Below are 20921 nucleotides of genomic sequence, written 5' to 3'. Positions count from 1 at the left end.
TTTTGCTGACCCTTCTTTCCATATAAAATTATTAAAAATAAAAATAACACAGGGCAATTACCTCTTCCTTATAAGAGAATTCTATATTTAAATTAATAATGAACCACTAACGAGAAGTCTAAACTAATTTAAATCTCCTAAGGTATCGGTTTCCCAACACGCACACACAAAATCTTGATTTCTCAAAGGTCTAGCAAACGGCACTAGTGGCTAACGTATTAGGGAAAGCAAAGCTGTGTGTGTGCACACAGCTTCCATTCTGATGGCCTCTGATTTCTTAGCTGGGCCATAGTGCAGCAAAACGGCAGTGGCATATTATACCTGGTCGTGGCTGGCTTCAATGGAGCTTCCAATAGCATGGAAAGTCATCTGCACAGGGGCTAATGTCAGACAGGTCACACACTCTTTGCCACTTTGTCTATCATAGTAGTGAACCTATAACAGAACACATGCAAATCTGCTGAACACCACTTGTAAGAGGGAGCCAGATGCAACAGGTCCTTTTCAAAGGTTCTAGCTTTCAAGAAAAATTTCAAATAATTTATGTAGAACGCAATTCAAATATTTAAAACCTTATTGGGACTTGAAGATCTATGGAAAATCTATTAATTCCATTTGAAGGACTTGCGAAGTTTTAAGAGAGTTTAGGAAATGCTTTGCAGAGTGCTCTACGTTAGTAGAGCCGGTAGAAAAACTCACAACTAAATGCTACACCCATCTTTTTTGTCCAACTTTGCATAATGTATAAAGGACTCAGGGGTAAGCATAAGTCAAGTTCATTTGAGTCTAATGAAATTTTGTCAACCTGAATTTTCCTCATCTTTGACTCTATGTGTGTGTGATTGCCACCTGATTGGTAGTGACATTCTTCTATTCTACACTATAGTCCCTATAAAATCACTGTTGAATACACACACACACACACACACACACACACATCTCACTACCTCATGCTCTGCTTGAAATTTTGACAGTATAATCAAATTGAGTAAAACTGAAATGATTTGAAATGTGCAGATGAAAATAAAGTTACTATAATATCATTTTTCTTTTAGTTACATACAACCAACCATTATTAAAACCACGTGTAAGACACTCTATCAGAGGTAGGGTATGGGGGGGCGGGTGGTGGGGGAAGTATGAGTCCATCTGTCCATTGGGAAAATTTCCATCCTTCCCTTTATCTACTTTCAAAAAAGTTCTTTCAAGCAGTGTTTACTTTGATTTTAAGCTAATAAAGTAAAAATAGCGTTGCTTTTGTAATAAATTAATAAAAATACGCCTACAGATGTACATATATACATATAATATGGATCTGACAGAAAACGACAATATAAATCCTAGTCTAATGGTTTAATAATTCAACATTTTAAAACCAGTAAGGTCGTTAAGATTGGCCATCAGTATCCGTGAAGGTGGGGAAACTTCCTGGAATCTATAAGAAGTAGTTTAGAGTTCAAATCAAGCCAACATACAAAGCTCTGTTTCCAAAGCACTTTAAAGATTTTGTTATAAAAATATTTTTTCCAAATTAACTTTGGGGAAAAAGATTTGACAACAGTTTGAATTCACTGTACCTCCTGAGCAAATTAAAAGGTCACGGTGTGTATGAGTTCAAGAATGTGGACCTGTGGTTCACTATGCAGCAGTGAAATATGATGGGGGAAAATGAAACTTCGCACGTAACGGGTTTATGCAAAAGCCAATCAATGGTGACACTGTAACAGATACAGTTCACGACCATTTATGGCACAGTTAAAATATTATGTCTGATATAGTGCTATCATAAAACATGCTTTTTAAAATAAAATATAATCACCCTTTCACATCAAATGAAAGTCTATATGAAAGACATGACACTCTCCTAAATATCCAATTGACAGTGAACACACTCATATATCAGCCAACTTACTGCAGCTTTATTTTTTCTTCTAGAGAAATGAAAATTAGGAAGGACAAAAATAGCACAAGACAGTCCCAGTCAAAAAATAAATTTCAAACTTCATTTCCATCAGTGGCTTGGATACTGTGACTGAAAGAGTTGACTTTTCTCCTAACCCACTGTGAGCCTGCAATACCCTAGAGAATATTATCTATCCTGCAGGCATTAAATATTACTGTACATGTAGAACTCATACCTACAAGGTAAATACCAAGGTGCAAGTTTCCACACAGCTCCAAAGAAAATGTCACAGCACCCAGTAAATGTGACAGAGATTGCTAACTGTCCTCCAATATTTTTCCACAGTAATTCTCAGCTGGGCACGGAGTAAAGATATTTCCCAGGTTCCCTTGTAGCTATGCTTAGTAGCTGTGACTGAGGAGAATGCAGATGAAAATTCTGCGGTAGCTTTCTGGAAACTTTTAAGAGATTTCAGGTGTGTGCCTTTGGCTCTTCTTCACCTGTTTTGCTGCTTGGAAATGTGGACATGACCATCTTTGACCATGAGGACAAGGGCCGAAACTTAGAGATGGCAGAGTGGTGAGCCGGAGGGAGCGTGGGTCCCTGAAGAGTTCATGGACCAGAAGCATGGCACTGGCCCTAGACTGCAAGCTGATGGACCTTGATGTGACAGAAGAATATACATCTATTTTGTTTAAGTCGCTGGGCTTTTTCTTACTCACAGAAGAACCTGATCCCACTGAGATTTTTCCTATTGCTCCCAAACTGACACCAGGACCCACAGCCAACAACAAAAGGAGCTCTAGACAGCTGCTGACATTTAGGGCCGGGTCTTATTCTCTCTTCCCACCTGCTTGTTAATAGCAGAACTGGTCCAACCATAAAGAATACAAAGAGGCACTAGGAAAAGGCAGGTGAGTGGGAGGGGATCATTTGGCCGTCAGCCTTGTGAGGAATACGGTATTTCCTGTGAGTGCGGCAGCTCTAAGAAAACAGCTGACAGAGATGGGGAGTACCTCTATGAAAGGGAGACACATTTCGTCCCCTGGCAGTAGGTTTGCTGAGAATTGAACCTATAGGGCCCCACCGAAAATAAATCTTTTTTTTTTTTTTTTTTTTTGGTACGCGTGCCTCGCACCGTTGTGGCCTCTCCCGTTGCGGAGCACAGGCTCCGGACGCGCAGGCTCAGCGGCCATGGCTCACGGGACCAGCCGCTCCACGGCATGTGGGATCTTCCCGGACCGGGGCACAAACCCGTGTCCCCTGCATCGGCAGGTGGACTCCCAACCACTGTGCCACCAGGGAAGCCCCGAAAAGAAATCTTGACCGAGTCTGATGTATGTCCCTAGCCATTTGGAAGCAGATGAAAATATAGAGACTGAGTTTGGAGATATCTGAGAGCTTGCTGAAGGAGCCCTAGGCACACAGTATCCCTGAAAACAAAAAAGGATGAAGGAAGATGCTCACGTAGATCCCCATGGCCCTTGGAGGGAATGAAAACGTGTCTCAGCAGAAGCCAAGGGGCTACTCAGGCCAAGCAAAGTGACACCTACCAACAGCAGGGCCAGGGGCATGCACCACTGGTAAAGCCCGAAGGAAACATGGCTGCCCTTCAGGAACAGAGGGAACTGGGAGAAACTAAACACTGCTTCAAGAAAATCATGAACAATAATTACAGATGGAGTATAAACCTTAGAAATTGTGAATCACTATGTTGTACACCTGTAACTTACGTAATATTGCACAGCAACTATACTTCAATAAAGAAAAAAGAAGAAAAAAAAAAGATGAACATCATCTATGTGGAAGCCAGCAATGGATGAAACCAGGCTAAGGGTGGCACCCTCCCCTTCCCTAGTCCGCCTCTCAGGCTTCCAACATCAGAGGAGTAACTAGGGCATGAAACAGAGGTAGAGTGTGGAGAAAGCTGTCTCAGAAGCAGATCAAGCTCCTACCCCACTAACCACAAATATTCAAAGGTGCTGGCGTGAGAGGATAACAAAAAGAAATCACCGTATACCCTCCTTCCCCTACGTGTCTTGAACCAAAACAACTGGCTGGCAATGGGGGGACATGAGCTTGGAGTTTTATGGTGAACTGGACTAGATTTTTTAAAGCTAAAGGTAACTAGAAAACTATGGGATTTGCCAAAGATATAAAGAAACATGAACGGGAGATTTGACACAGCATGGGGGAAAGTGGTGACTAGAGAAATAGTCATTCCATGTTTACCCCCCCACTGCACTGAGACTGTACCCCTCAAACAGATAAAAATATGTAAAAAATATAGGAGACTACTGTTTGAGGACACAATTTCAAATTAAACAAAAATTAATAATATATAGGTAAAAAGCCTTAAGAAAGAATCACACTTTACACAATCAATCCCTCATAAAAACAAGTTTGATATGGCTCCTCAGTTATTTATTTTCTTCTTGGACATAAAAACATTAGAGTTCATAAAATTGTGAATTTCAAAAAAAGAAATGTGTGGGGCTTCCCTGGTGGCGCAGTGGTCGAGAGTCCGCCTGCCGATGCAGGGGACACGGGTTCGTGCCCCGATCTGGGAAGATTCCACATGCCGCGGAGCGGCGGGGCCCGTGAGCCATGGCCGCTGAGCCTGCGCGTCCGGAGCCTGTGCTCCGCAACGGGAGAGCCCACAACAGTGAGAGGCCCGCGTACCGCACAAAAAAAAAAAAAAAGAAAAGAAATGTGTGAATGACATTTTAAAATTCATCCTTCTAAATCGAAAAATGCTTCCTATGATTCAAAGCAGCAGCAGAAGCCAGGAATCTTAGAACTCTAGGCTAAAACAATTAGGGTAATAAAACTCCATTACATTCTATAAAGCACAAATCTTCAGGATTGATGGGTGAAATGTTTCTGCTACAACAAAGCACTGTTTCTACAAATATGGCCCTAAAATTTCCAATATACAATGTCATGGGCCTTGATTTTGATGAAAGATAATTTTAGAAGATTACAAAAGCCATCTCCTATGTTGATTTTAAGATTTATTGTTTATGAATCGTATCAGTTTGCTATCTGTCATACTCTAAAATGTAAGCAACTAATCTTGATGTTTTATACTGTTGCAGCACTTGCTCTGGATTTAAAACACCATCAACCACAGCAAACTGACATTTCGTTTCTTTCTCACGGACTTACAAAAATCATTCCACTGAAAGATGGGTCAGAAATTTCAATATATGTAAATTAAATAATGTGGCTTCCTTTGAAATTTGAAAATCTATAATTTTTATTTTAAAATAAGTTCCCTAGTTTGATTTGCAATCATATAAACCCAGATGAGATGCTATAATTGTGCATTCTGATAATGATTTTGCCTGTCTAGTAGAAATTTCTTCTTCTTGAAAGGAGAGATACAAATCACTTCAACTATTCAGATAACTTACAAAATAAAGAATTCAAAGCTACTCAATTTGTGATGTTTTGTTTAAATGGCAAATCTTGACTTGATTTGAATAAATAATCCCATTCCTTAAAAAAAAAGAAAAGAAATAAAGAAAAATGCTATAAGCTTTAAAATAATTTACATGAAAAGCTATGTATGCGAATTATTTTCATGCCCATCTGAAAACATGAGGGGGCCATTCAAACGAAAATTTAAATTTCCTTCCCCCTACCTCCAAAAAAAGTTGAATCAAATTGTTTCCTGCAGGGCTGAGAAATTCCCTGATGTTGTAGGACTACTAAATATTTTACTAATCTCATCAGGGAACTGGTTAACTGCTTGTCTGTTAGATGTTTTTAACGGTCACCCCCCGTGGGACAAAAATGAAGAGGGTGTGAAAAAGATCCATGTTCAAAGAAAGCTGCTCATTAGATCATTAAGGAAAGATAAAGGCCTGTACATTCACATGTGAGAACACAATCACTGTATCAAGAAAACGTGCTTGATTAGCACACCTCAGGTTCACGGGTTTACTCCGAAGCAGCAGGCAGGGATCACACTGTAGCTACTGCATGGAAGCCCTGCAAGGAGGGGTAAAGACAGCAAGGAGCTGAAGGGCAACAGTTCAGTACCAGATCTTACGATACTCAAAACATGCTTGATTCTTGCAGGGCCTGCACACTAGCTATACAAAAGACCTCAATCTTTATTAACATGAAAATCAGCATATTCTTGGCAAAGCACTAAAACAATACTGCTTGACAAATATTACACTAGTTAAGTAGGGTAAACTGGTATTAAACATTTCTTAACTACTTTTTTAGATGACTTGAGAACATGTAAACCATCTTACTTATTTGGGTTAACTACAGGCAACAGTACAAATCTATGTTATTATCTATTTATAATTATCGAATTCATTTTAAAGTAATAAATAAAAATAAAAAAATAAAAGGAGTTTCTCCATGAAAAGCACTTAGAACAATGCCTGGCTTATGGTTAGCATTAAAATAAATATTAGTCTTATTATTAGAATAACACATCCCATGATAATACAATAAAAGATATGACATGATGTATAATTATGAAGAATAATATTACATTAGGATAATGTCTGTCACTGACTTTCCCTAAAGCTTCTTTCCCCAATCCTTTTCATAACTAAAGGCAAGTCCTTTGTAACTAAAACGTAAACATATATTTAACATGTTCAGTCATGTATTGAGTGTTTTAACTGTATGAGTAATCTGTTTTACTCTGCATGCAATATGCTTGTCACATTAATGCCTCGAAAGGGACAAGTGAATGAATGAAATCACATTATACAGACTGAGACTCAACTTGTAATTATCTTTTCTCTCTTTTGGAAATTCTATGCTCAGGAAAAGCTTTGAAAATTACATGCCTATATTTGGTGTACAAAATCTACCAGTGATGTACTGATTTATTTCTAGTATAAGTCACAGATAAAAACTAACAAATGCAACAACAGATGTGCTGTCAGGATTGTTAAGGAAGATAACTGCATTCTTTTGTTTTGTTTTGTTTTTTTGCGGTACGCGGGTCTCTCACTGTTGTGGCCTCTCACATTGCGGAGCACAGGCCCCAGACGTGCAGGCTCAGCAGCCATGGTTCACGGGCCCAGCCACTCCACGGCATGTGGGATCCTCCCGGACCGGGCCACGAACCCATGTCCCCTGCATTGGCAGGCGGACTCACAACCACTGCACCACCAGGGAAGCCCCTGCATTCTTACTTTAAGTGATGAGTTTGTACATGACACAGATCCTAAATTTTTGTTCACTGCTTTTCTGTTTCCATTGACTATGCCAGTGAAGGTCTAATGAGGCAGCTAATTAAGATGTAAATTATATATATACACACACACAAATATAGTTATTTTAGTTTTACACTTCCCTCAAAAGAAAACACTAGGTGATTTTTAAGTCGATTACACATCTACCAGAAAAAGAGCCTCCCTCTTTTATATAGTATGTACTCATGCTTTGATATACTCACACACATCCATTTACAAGCTGCATTAAAATCTACAGGCTTGGGACTTCCTTGGTGGTCCAGTGGTTAAGAATCCACCTTCTAAGGCAGGGGACATGGGTTTGATCCCTGATTGGGGGACTAAGATCCTACATGCCACGGGGCAACTAAGCCCACGCCCTGCAACTACTGAGCACACAAGCGAGTCACAACTACAGAGTCCATGTGCTCTAGAGCCGGCACACAACTAGAGAGAAGCCCGTGCACTGCAATGAAAGATCCCTCACGCCGCACTGAAGATCCCACGTGCCACAACTAAGACTCGACACACCCAAAACTAAAATAAATAAATAAATACTTTTTAAAAAAATTCATTAAAATCTACAGGCTTTGCAAATAAATAACTTTTTTTTCCTGTTGGAATGTGTTTTTGTAACATCTTTATTGGAGTATAATTGCTTTACAATGGTGTGTTAGTTTCTGCTTTATTACAAAGTGAATCAGTTGTACATATACATATATACCCATATCTCCTCCTCCTTGTGTCTCCCTCCCAACCTCCCTATCCCACCCCTCTAGGTGGTCACAAAGTACCAAGCTGATCTCCCTGTGCTATGCAGCTGCTTCCCACTAGCTATCTATTTTATATTTCATAGTGTATATATGTCCATGCCACTCTCTCACTTCATCCCAGCTTACCCTTCCCCCACCCCATGTCCTCAAGTCCATTCTCTAGTAGGTCTGCGTCTTTATTCCTGTCCTGCCCCTAGGTTTTTCAGAACTGTTTTTTTTTTTAGATTCCATATACATATGTGTTAGCATACGGTATTTGTTTTTCTCTTTCTGACTTACTTCACTCTGTATGACAGGCTTTAGGTCCATCCACCTCGCTACAAGTAACTCAATCAATTTCATTTCTTTTTATGGCTGAGTAATATTCCATTGTATCTATGTGCCACATCTTCTTTATCTATTCATCTGTTGATGGACACTCGGGTTGCTTCCATGTCCTGGCTTTTGTAAATAGAGCTGCAGTGAACATTGTGGGGTGGTACATGACTCTTCTTGAATTATGGTTTTCTCAGGGTATATGCCCAGTAGTGGGATTGCTGGGTCGTATGGTAGTCCTATTTTTAGTTTTTTAAGGAACCTCCATACTGTTCTCCATAGTGGCTGTATCAATTTACATTCCCACCAACAGTGCAAGAGGGTTCCCTTTTCTCCACACCCTCTCCAGCATTTATTGTTTGTAGATTTTTTGATGATGGCCATTCTAACTGGTATGAGGTGATACCTGATTGTAGTTTTGATTTGCATTTCTCTAATGATTAATGATGTTCAGCATTTTTTCATGTGTTTGTTGGCAATCTGTATGTCTTCTTTGGAGAAATGTCTATTCAGGTCTTCTGCCTAAAGAAGTTGTTTGTTTGTTTTGATACTGAGCTGCTTGTATATTTTGGAGATTAATCCTTTGCAGTTGCTTCATTTGCAAATATTTTCTCCCATTCTGAGGGTTGCCTTTTCATCTTGTTTTTATTTTCCTTTGCTGTGCAAAAGCTTTTAAGAGAAATAACTTTTTAACAAGGAAATCTTCTTCCAAGGTCAAAGGAAAATTACAGTTATACAGGCACTCAGTATACCACCAAAGTCAAACATGAAAAATCTTCTCCCAAGAAGGCCAAACAATTCTACTACTTTTCATGTATTAAAATTCTGCTGTATTTACTATCACTTCAAAAAGTGGGTATCAAAGACCTTACAAATCTTTTCATTACATACTGGTTTAGTTCATAATGGCATTTAATTTTTTTTTACAAAAATATTGGAATATATTCTTCCTACTCAGGAATTATAGCTTTTAGAAACATACTATATTTGTTTTTAAAATATAATGAAATTCATGATGAAAAGACCATTTATGACTTCTGCTTCCAAACAAGATGGAACAGATTTACTTTTCCCTATTCTTTCTGCTAAGCATAAGTAAAATCCCTTGATACATACATAAAACAAACGTAAGAGGACTCAGAAAGGTACAGAGAAAGAGGAAGACCCGGTAGGGATTTCACGACCCAAGGAACAACACAGTGGTGAATTCCTGGTTTTTCTTTTTGTCTTATTTATCCTGGACTGGGTGCTAGAATAGTTAGCACCCTGGAAATGTCAGTGGGTATAGGAAAAGAAGCCACAAGAAAGCCTGCTCTAACCAAAGGGCCAGAAAACGAATAACGTAAGCAAGAGAGAAAATGTTTAGACAATGATGGCCCTCCTCCAGTCAAACACCATTAAAAAGTGGCACACCCCCGCATCCTTAGCCCCATCAGCAAACGTCAACTGGGGAGCCTAGACTTCCACTCTTGCCAGAATGGAATGAGGTAACCCAATTCGCCTACTAAGGTGATGACACGACACAGAAGGCTGAATGAGGAGTCAAGACTTTCATACCTGCTGGATTCCCAGGCTTTCCAACTTTATCTGGTAATGTTGGGCACCCTACCCCTTCTCACTGGAGTGGTATCGGGGGGGCATGGTGGAGGGTCAGGACTTCCGCACCATCCATCTGTGACAAGTCCCCTTCCTCGCACCAGGCTGTCAACAGAGGCTAAGTGGGGGAAATGAACTTCTACCCATACCTGGTAGTAAAAAGACAGCACTCCAATACCCAACTTGGCATACTGCCAGAGGAGGCTTACTGAAACAGAAGATTTAAATAAGATACAGAGACTTATTATACCCATAATGTCCAGGATTCAACAGAAAATCATTCATTATATCAAGAATCAGAATAATCTCAACTTGAATAAGAAAAGACAATCATGAGATGCCAACACCAAGACAGCATATTTGTTAAACTTATCTGACAAGTGTTTTAAAGCAGCTATCATAAAAATGCTTCAAAAAGCAATGACAGGGGCTTCCCTAGTGGCGCAGTGGTTGAGAGTCCGCCTGCCGATGCAGGGAACACAGGTTCGTGCCCCGGTCCGGGAAGATCCCACATGCCGCGGAGTGGCTAGGCCTGTGAGCCATGGCCACTGAGCCTGCGTGTCTGGAGCCTGTGCTCCGCAACGGGAGAGGCTACAACAGTGAGAGGCCTGCATAACGCAAAAAAAAAAAAAAAAAAAAAAAAAAAAAAAAAAAAAAAAAAAAAAAAGCAATGACACACATACCTGAAACAAATGAAAAAAATGTATAAACTCACCAAAAAAATAGAGATATAAGAAGAACAAAATAGAAGTTTTAGAACCTAAAAACCAAAATTAACTCAACGGATGGGCTTAACAACAGAAGGGAGAGAACAGAGGAAAGAATCGGTTAACTTGAAGATAGAAAAATAGAAATTCCTCAATCTGGACAACAGAGAAAACAGACTGAGAAAAAATGAATAGAGCCTCAAAAACATGTGGGACCACAGCAAAAGATCTCATATTTGTGTCATCAGAGTCCCAGAAGGAGAAGAGATAGTGATTGCAGCTAAAAAAGAATTTGAAGAAATAATGGCTGAAAATTTACCAAATTTGGGTAAAAGATATAATACATCTACAGCTTCAAGAAGCTGAACAAACTCCAAATGTGATAAACACAGAGAAACCCATGCCAAGACACATCATAATCAAACTTTTAAAACTTAAACTGCTATCCTGGAAGCAGTGACCTATAGAGGTAAAACAATTCGACAGTAATTTCTCAACAGAAACCATGGAGGCCAGAGGAATTGGAACAACATTTTTTAAGTACTAAAAAAACTGTCAACCCATCATTTTATATCCAGCAAATATATCCTTAAACAATGAAAGGGAATCTAAAACATTCTCAAATGAATGGAAACTGAGAGTATGTTACCAGCATACCTACCCTAAAAGAATGGCTAAAGTAAGTTTTTGAAACAGAAGGGAAATGATAAAAGCAGGAATCTTGGAACTCCATTGGGAAGAAAGAAAGAACACTGAAAGGGGTAAAAATGTTGGTAAACACAATAGACTTTCTTTTCTTGAATTTTCTAGGTTATGTTTGATATTTGAAGCTAAAATTATAACACTGTCTGATGTAGTTCTTATATATACAGAGGAAATATGTAGGACAATTATAAACTGAGCATATAAGGCACTGAGAAGGGCACATCACTTCTGTGATATTCTTACCAAAATGCACGACCTCAATCAAATAATGAGCAAATATCAGGAAAACCCAAATTCAAGAACAGTCTACAAAATAAGTAACCAATATTATTCAAAATTGTCAAAATCATGAAAGACTAAAGAACTGTTATTGATTGGAAGAGACTTAAGAAGCATCACAACTAAATGCAGTATGGGATCTTAGACTGGATCCTGGACCAGAAAAATGGCATTAGTAGGAAAACTGACAAAATCTGAATAAGAGTTGTAGATTGGTTAATAGTATTATGTCATCATTAATTCCCTAGTACTGACAAATTTATGTTATGGTTATATAATTGTTAACATCAAACTCTGTAGTATTTTTCTGCCTTTCTCTAAAGTTTTTATTATTTATTAAAGGCCATTTATAGTAGAAGAGAAAACCTTTAGTGCTTCAGAATAAAGGAGACTTGAAAGAAGCCAAGAGGCTATTAGAGGAGATAATAAACAAATTTTTCTATGCATATCAGAATTTTATACTAAAAGAATCTTCAAACACAAGAGAAGGGAATCAGTGGAGACTAAATTATCTCTTAATTAGAAAAATTAAGTCACTGAGCAATGTGGTACTTTCTGTCTCTGATACGGGAAGTGAAAAGGTTGCAGAAAAAATTTTTCCAAGCATAAAAGCCTAGAAAATTATAATATCCAAAGCATCATGAAAAAGAGAAGTTAAAGGTTCCTCTTTAAGTTAGAGTTTTAGGGAGAAAAAATGTGTAATATAGGTCTATGCCTGGGAAGCCTACCAATGGGGACCAAGAACCTTGAACTGAGAAATATCAATAAATGCTACTGATCTGCAAAAGGTAAGAGGAAATAAGTTGCTGCTTAAACTGCAAATCCAAACTGGTAGCAAACACCACCTATGACAGATTATTTTTTAGCTATTTCTATTTTAACCCTAGGAAAGTACTGCTATTACCAACTCAATGCCCCCCCCACCCCACATTCACTTTATTATAGAAAGTTTCCACTGAAACTCTTCTAAAAGGGAGCAGTAACCACCTAAAAGCCAATTCTGTTAGGTTCTTCTTTGACAGAGAACTTATGGAAAACCAAGAGAGGTTACTATCCCAGAAGCCAAAAGAAGAGAAAGTTCAGTATGAGACAAAGTTTGGAGTCTGAGTCCATCCAGGTTAAGGGCCTCAGAAAACTCAAAGTATGAATGTAACAGAACCCAGTCTCTATAATGTACCATTAACAACAGTCAAGATGCAATCCAAAATTACTTGATCTAGAATAAAAAGGAAAACCTGACACACAATCAAGTGAAAAGGCAATTAATTAATTAAGACTGAATCCAATATATCTGATGTTGAAATGAACATAAAAGGTGTTTAAAGAACCTATTATAACTATTTTCAAGGATGTAAAGGAAAATATGTCTAAAATAAATGAATGAATAGGTAATATCAGCAGAGAAACAGAAACTAAAAAGAACCATATGGAAAGTCTAGAAATGAAAATACAATACCCAAAATAAGAAAAAAAAATCACTGGATGAAAGAGATATAGAACTTATAGATACACAGAAACAATACCATCTGAAATTCAGAAAAAATTTTAATGAATAAAGCCTCAGGATTCTCTGGGACAGTATAAAAAATGCATGTAAATGGAGGGAGAGGAGAGAGAAAAGGTAGCAAAAAATTTATTTGAAGAAAATATGGCCAAAAATTTCCCAAATTTGCCGAAAGCAATAAATATATCAATTTAAGAAAGCAATAAATATGCAGTGAGTTCAACAGTGGCCCCCAAAAGATATGTTCAAGTCCTAATTTCTAGTATCTTTAATTATGACCTTATTTGAAATAGGAAATTAAGTTGGGATCATCCTGGATTTAGAGTGGGCCCTAAATCCAATGACAAGTATCCTTGTAGCTTTCCCATATTTTGAATTATTTGCTTAGGACAGATGTCAAGATGGCCAGTTAGTAATTAAGTGATTAATTAATTAATGGGTATATTCAGTGGTATTTAAGAACAACTGGTTGTGTTCCAGTTTCTGGTAATGGAAGTATAAATTCACCAGACAAAGCCTCTTGCAGATAACAATACACGATGTCGATAAAATAAAATATCTGAAGACAGTGGAATGTGATCAAAAGCAGGAAGATATCAGGGCAGAGTTTTCCCTTAAAACACCAAAACTATATGGAGTAAGAATTGTGAGTTTATGGCTTTTTCTTGCCTGAGGGCATTCTTCACTTCCTGTAGTTCTGTTGGTAGAAAACTGCAGTCTTACCAGCTGGAGAGAGCAGTGGAAAGAGCTTAGGGGTGGCAGATGAGCTGGTCATTGAGGGAAGAAATTCTAGAAATGAGGTAGCAGTAGACGTGGTGAAACACTAAATCTGAATATAAACTCTACCCAAATCCCTGCTAACTACAAAACTTTACATGTACAGGAAAGACACTAGAAGACCTGACGTAGAAATAGGCAGAAACCAGTGAGAAGTCCATTAAGATCTAAAATTCTGACACTTTTTTGATTGAGTGCAGTCCCTCAAGTGCACACAGCTCAAATGACAGAAAGCTAAAGCTTTACTGGCCTGAAGTATCAGAGGACATGGGCTGGCAGATCAGCTGAAAATTGGGGGCTGGGAGGGGGAATGCTAGAAGCTAGGAAATGCAAAGGGTGAGCTCCAAAACCTAAGCCTAAATGTGCCCAAATAATTAGGTAGGCACAGAAAGACTGCAAGAGGAAAGGCTGCAGCTGGAAGCTGAAGAAACTAAGTGGAAATATCAGCTGAGGGATATCACCATGGTGGAGGCAAAGCTTGAAGTTTTAGTCCAGGCAACTTCACTGAGTACTAGACCAAAAACAAAAAGAAAAACAATAATCTACAAAAGAAAAGACGATCCAGAGTTGCTATAACATATGATAATATGTCCACAATGTCCATTTTTCAAACAAAAATTACAGACATGCAGAGAAATCAAAATGAAGCATATTCATAAATAAGGTGGTCAAGAGGAAACTGACTCCTAATGGGCCCAGATGTTGGGTTTAGATGACAAAGACTTCAAAGCAGCTATTATAAAGATGTTCAAATAATTTTTAAAAATGTGTTCTCAATGACTATACAGATATGGAATCACAACAAGGAAAAAAAAAAAAGAAGAAGAACCAAATAGAAACATTAGATTAAAAAAATACAATAACTGAAGTGAAAAATTTATTACATGGGCTTAACAGCAAATTGGAGAGGGCAGAGAAAGTAGTCAGTAAATCTGAAAATAGATCAACGGAAGTTTTACACAATCCAAAGATGGAGAAAAATAAACAGAGTCTCGAATACCTGAAGGACAACATCAAGAGGCCCAACATATACGTAATTGGAGTCACAAAAGGAGAGGAAAGAGAAAAGGGCAAAAAAATCTTTTGAAAAAACTAGCCAAAATCTTTTCAAAATTAGTGAGAAACATTATCTTAATCTAAGAAGCTAAATGAATCCCAAGCAGGATTAAAAACAATCTTAGACATAGCACAGCCAAACTGGTGAAACCAAAGATGAACAGAATATCTTAAGAGCAGCTAGAGTGAAACAACACATTACATATATGGTGCAGAAACAACTGGTTATCCTATGGGAAAAATAGGCTTCAAGTCTCACCCATACCATACCCCAAAAATTAAATAGATATCAGCATTAAACATAAAAGCACAAACTACAAAATGTCTAGAAAAAAAGCAGAGAAAATCTTTGCAACCTTGGGGTAGTCAAAAATTGCTTAGATAGGACCAAAAAGGCACAGTTTATGGGAAAAAAAATGTAAACTTGAACTTCATCAAAATTGAAAACTTCTTTTCCACTTTTCAAAAGATGCTATTAAGATAACGAAAAGACAAGTCACAGGCAGGGAGATAATATCTGCAACAGAAAGGGCCTGTATCCAGAATGTATAAAGAACTCTGATGACGCAATAATTTTAAAAAGTCGCAACCAGAAACTGGGAAAAAGATGTGGAAATTTCACAAAGATATATAATTGGCCAACAAGCACAAGAAAAGAAGTGCATATTATTGGTCATCAGGGAAATACAAATTAAAATACCAGTGAGATACCACTGTACCCTTCACAGAGTAAGACTGATCATATCAATGTATGGAACCCTCATACAGCGCTGGTAGGAATGTAATATGATACAACACACTGAAAAAGAATCTGATAGTTTCTTGTAAGCTTGTATGTATACTTACCATGTGACCCAGGAATTTCACTCTGAGGTATTTTTCCAAGAGGACTGGAAGCATGTCTGCACAAAATCTTGTACATGAATGTTCACAAACAGCTTTACTCATAATAGCCCCAAACTGGAAACAACTCAAATGTCCATCAACAGATAAACTGATATATAATTTGTGGTGTACATCATACAATGGACTAGTACTTAGCAATACAAAGGAAGAAACTACTGACATACACAACATGGACAATCTCAAAAACATTACAGCCAGTGAAAGAGGCCAGAAACAAAACTGTTCAGGCTGGATGATTCAATTTTTATGAAATTTTAGACACAACTAACCTTTGTGACAAAAAAGATATCCTGGTTGCCCAGAGCCACAGAGAGGTGAGGAAAACAGGCTACAAAGAGGAACCGGGGAATACTTTACAGTAATAGAAATATTCCCATCTTGATTGTGGTTGTAGTTACATGGTGGTATACATTTTTCAGAACTCATCAAACTGTATAACTAAAATGGGTGTGCTTTATTGTATGTAAATTATACCTCAATAAGGTTGATCAAAACATTTCAAAAGCATAGTTATCTGATACAACACTTAGAGATACTAAGTCATTGCTCATACTTCTCACAAATAATCATAATTAATCTCCCAATTAATTTCCAAGTAATTGTTACCTTAGGAGACTAACCATTTGAATTTATGACGTGTTCAGATGTGACTGTCTGTCCTTCCACTTCCCCCTTTCCCCTGGCCACACTCCACATCCCACCCCCAACAATCCCATCCTAATGTCAGCTTCACGAGGGCAGAACCCTTGACTGTCATTTATGCTATATCCTCAGTGCAAAAAGTGCACCTGGCCCATGGCAGGTGCTCAATATACTTTGGTTGATGGAATGAATGAATGAATCCCTCACATTGTTGGTATTCATCAGGAATCTCTTCCTTGGCCTTTACCCACTTTCCCTGGTCAATCTTTACTACTTTTTTTTTTTTTTTTTTTTTGCGGTACGCAGGCCTCTCACTGCTGTGGCCTCTCCCGTTGCGGAGCACAGGCTCCGGACGCGCAGGTTCAGCGGCCATGGCTCACAGGCTCAGCCGCTCCGCGGCACGTGGGATCTTCCCGGACCGGGGCACGAACCCGTGTCCCCTGCACAGCAGGCGGACTCTCAACCACTGCGCCACCAGGGAAGCCCTTTACTACTTTTATGGCTTCAATTACATTTGTACATCGATCACTCCCCAATCTCTGCGTCCTATGCTCTCTTGCTGATCACCAGACCCACTGATGAATGCCTACTGGACAACTGCCTTTGAAAGTCCCACAGGAAACTCAAATTCGCCATGTTTAAAATGGAACTCATTAACCTCCTCTAAGTTTATTCATCACGTTCATACTAAAAATAAAACCTTTCCTAAAACATTCGTATTACCTTCCTACTTTACTTCATTCTCAAATTCTTGAAATGAATGGTCAATTCATCCTCAAAGAGTCTCTAATTACTCTACAATGCCATCTAAATGTAGCTTCTATCCTGACCAGGACAGTGAAAGCATCCTCACAGAAGTTAGCAGCCGAGATCATTGAATTCTCTCAACTGTACCGTGGATGCCTGCACCTCAGCCCCACTCCTCTACGACCATTAGCTTTGCTTCATTCAATCTTTGCTATTTCTCTACTGGATTCATGCAAAGTCACTCTAATTGGTCTTTCTGCTACCAATCTTTTTGTCTAGTTCCTCCTCCACATGCTTACAGAATTATCTTTCTAAAATACAAAACCAATGTCACTACCCTTTAAAAAAGAAGTTGGTGGTCTCTGGCTAACAGCTAAATTCAAATTCTCAGCAGCACACGTCTTTTCAGCCTACTTGCCAACCACTTCCACTTTGAACTCTTAAGCATTTTCTAAAACATCATGCCCTTTTGTCTTTAGGAGTCAGCTGTTTCTGCCTGCAATTTCTTTTCTTCTTATTCACCTTAAAAGTCTATGTACTTCTTAAAGTTCATTCAAATGTCCCTCAGCTATGAATTCTTCTTAATCCCTTCAGTCAGAGCTCTTCATTCCCATCCATGATTCTTGACATGGCTAATCATACCTCAAGTGATGACACTTACTATGCGGGGCAGGCATTACCTACGTTATTTCCTGCAGCATGCTACAAATATTTAATTTTTTAAAAATTAAATTTTTGTGTAATGTTCAAACACTGATCCCTGGAGACCAGACTCAATTGTAATAGCGGCCACTCTTCTGTATATTGGTTTTATTTTCCTGTCTGTCTGTCTCCAACTTGACCATAACTCTTCCTGTACCCACTGTCTGGTATGCTACCTGGCACGTGTAGGTATGTATTAAGTATCGGCCCAGAGTGAATAAACAAACGCTCCAGTTCCTGTTGTTCAGCTAAATCAATTCCAGTATTCCATGAGATGATATTGTATACCCAGATTAACTTCACATCCATCCAGTTCTTCACATACATACTGAAATGACTGAAAACTATTCTTAATGCACTATTTTTCTCTTAATAAGAGTTTCTGAAGCTGTGAACTGTGTATCCTTTTCCAGCTGTACTCCTTGTTTTCTCAAATGTTCCACTACAGATAAAATGATTCTGAACTTTTCTTATACTTAAAAAAAATGACAATACTACAGATAAAAAACATTTTAAAAGTTTTTCAAATATCTCTTATCTCTCACAGTTGTATCTGCTTTTTGATGTGACCGTGTCAAGACGCCAGAGCTTTCCTGAACCTAAAATCTATAAGGGTTTAAAATTAACTAATAATTCTCTATGTGGAAATGAGTAAACTGCATTACTAATAGGATGCTTTACTTCTGTAGTCCCTCAAATGTGTATTTACATCATAAAGTTATACCTTTGAATAAAAACTAAAGTTCCTTCCAGCTCAAAAGAGAATTCTTAAATAACTCAGACTCAGTTGTGTACCTAGTGGAGGGCATAAATAAATTTATTAATGAAATCTATGACTAAACCAAAACGATATCCAGAAGACCACGGACTACCATGAACACTAGTCCTACCTTCAGGGATCAGGCTTCAAACACTATACAATAGCTGGATTTAAAATCAAATGAAGATTTGTAAGCAAGAAGCAAAAACGTACCAGGCACTTCTGCTGTGTCATAAAATAATGTAGGTAATGCCTCCTTCACTATCTGATACATAACGAGACAGTCAACAAACGTTAGTTTCGTTTCCCTGTTTACTCATATATCTCCTAATGCCCCTGGTATGTCAGAGCAGTTTTTTTCCGTGTGCAGAAATCTTTTACACTCAGTATTCCACATACTGTTCTCTTTCTCAAGAGTTGTCCTGGGTGAGAAGAGAACAATATATCTGAAATTTTAGATGCTGTCATTCACGAAAAAAAAAGCTCAGCCATAGCTGAATGCTGGAGAGAGGGAAATAGATAATTTCAACATGACTTAGAATGAACATAGGCATACAGATACCAGCCTGACATGCACTGACATGTACCTGATGGGTACTACAATTAATCTTACGTTACTAAGTAAAAATCACATCATTGCCAACATTTTCTAGCAAAAGGAAATGAAATTCACCTTTAGATGAAAAATAATTTCCTTTTCTTCAAATTGATTGAAGAAATAATTGATTATTGGTTTTCAAATAATTCCAAATAGAATTCTCATGCTGACTTGAAATCTCTTCCGGTACAAACAGAAAAGGCTACAGCTATTTCTACTTGGGGATGACACATAATGGCAACTTTCTTTTTCTGCACCTCAGTGGCTCATTTCAAAGTCACTGTGCCAGGACAGCTCTTTTGTGTTTGTATATTACTCTTTCTTTGAAATATGTGTCTTACTATGTATGTGCTGGCATATCAAGGCTCAAAATGAGTACCTTTGTCTTTCTGATTACATTCTGCAGTGATTTAGGGTGGCGTCAGTTAGTCCTGAAGAGTTTATGCAGTAATAGTAGACTGTTTACTTGAAGCCTGATTGATTCTTATTTGTGTTACTGTTACTCATCACAGTATGTTTTTATATGGATCAGGATTTCTTTCTTCAAATGTAATATTTTTCTCTAAAGAGTTGGAAATTTCAGCAAAGTAAGGTGACCTGTAATTCTACTGGTTTTTATGAAGTATGGCTATGTGATATGTAGTCTGCATACCCTTAAGGGCTTGGCCAAGTATATCAAGGCCTAAAGAAACCAGACAATAAGTCAGTTTGCATGAATGCAGGCTGCCCATTTGAAGAACAAACCCGAGTTTTAGGGTCCCTACAGGAAAACCAAGCCTTCAGGAGAATTCTTCCAATTTCTCCAAGGTCTTTGAAAAGCAGCAGAGGCTAAATCCAAGAGGGCTTTTTAAGAAGTGACTATGAATCAGAGCAGAATCTCTTGACCCCGTGTTAAACCCATGTATGTTTTGCTCCTCGTACTCTGAGTAATTTCTCATCACTTTATACATTTGTGTAACAGTGTAGATGAAAATTTGGGCTCAGAAGTGACACGGTGAGTTATATTTCAAGGACAAGTTAGAAACGGGGGAAAAACATATTTCTAAGTGGAAGAGTATATGTATATGCATGATTTCTTTCTCCATATTTTCCTATTAGGAATCTATAAAAGTTTACTGAAACGGCTCTTTAAAAAAAAACGGATCCCTTACTCTTTAAAAAAACAAGCTGCAAACAGCTACTTTGATTATAAATATATGGATTACAAAAAGTGAGGTATAGGGAAAATAAGAAAAAAGAGAAAGGGAAAAGGTTGATTCTCAAATTGGCCAAGCCCCACTCCCCATGCCCCAGCTCAGTGTAATCTGTACTAAGGTCGTATTGTTAAAATATGCTATGTGTCATACATGTCAAAAATAAATATTTAAAAGAAGCTCATCACCATAAAAGAAGTCTGCTATAATCACACTAAACTTCAAAAAAGGAGATATATTATTATAGTTGAAATGTATTATGTTTGAATTGTATTTGAAAAGAAAGTTTTTAATTAAATAGGTATTGCTAAGCCTTCTACTGACATTCTCATCTCGCTAAAAATGGCACCAGCATCATAAACTCACAATAATGAACAGCCCCCTACAAAACACTGCTTGATTTTTATAAAATAAACTAATTATGGTTTAACTAAGACACCAACTAAGTGCTTCTTTACATTCTTTATGTGAGAAAAACAAATCTAGTTTATCAAATTTTACTCCCAAGGTTTTAAAAACAACACTGTTCAGTGGGTGACAGTCACAAG

At 38.0% G+C, this 20921-nt stretch overlaps 1 protein-coding gene across 10 annotated transcripts in view; it reads right to left on the bottom strand.

Annotated features, from left to right (window-relative positions):
• STAU2 (staufen double-stranded RNA binding protein 2) overlaps nucleotides 1-20921 on the bottom strand; it is a 309733-nt gene that overhangs the window by 107667 nt on the left and 181145 nt on the right. For 7 of the 10 annotated variants that reach the window (XM_027127903.1, XM_027127902.1, XM_027127898.1 and 4 more), the window contains one exon: nucleotides 322-435. The exons of the other annotated variants lie outside the window; for them this stretch is intronic. In XM_027127903.1, coding sequence (XP_026983704.1) covers nucleotides 322-435 — 114 coding nt within the window. The remainder of the gene's footprint in view (nucleotides 1-321; nucleotides 436-20921) is intronic. 10 annotated transcript variants of the gene reach the window in all.

Source organism: Aethalodelphis obliquidens, unplaced genomic scaffold (assembly GCF_003676395.1).
Source record: "Aethalodelphis obliquidens isolate GAN/ISIS:26980383/991018 unplaced genomic scaffold, ASM367639v1 scaffold33, whole genome shotgun sequence".
Lineage (NCBI taxonomy): Eukaryota > Metazoa > Chordata > Mammalia > Artiodactyla > Delphinidae > Aethalodelphis > Aethalodelphis obliquidens.
The sequence above is the reverse complement of the archived record's forward strand: the minus strand, read 5'-3'. Positions and strand labels throughout refer to the sequence as shown.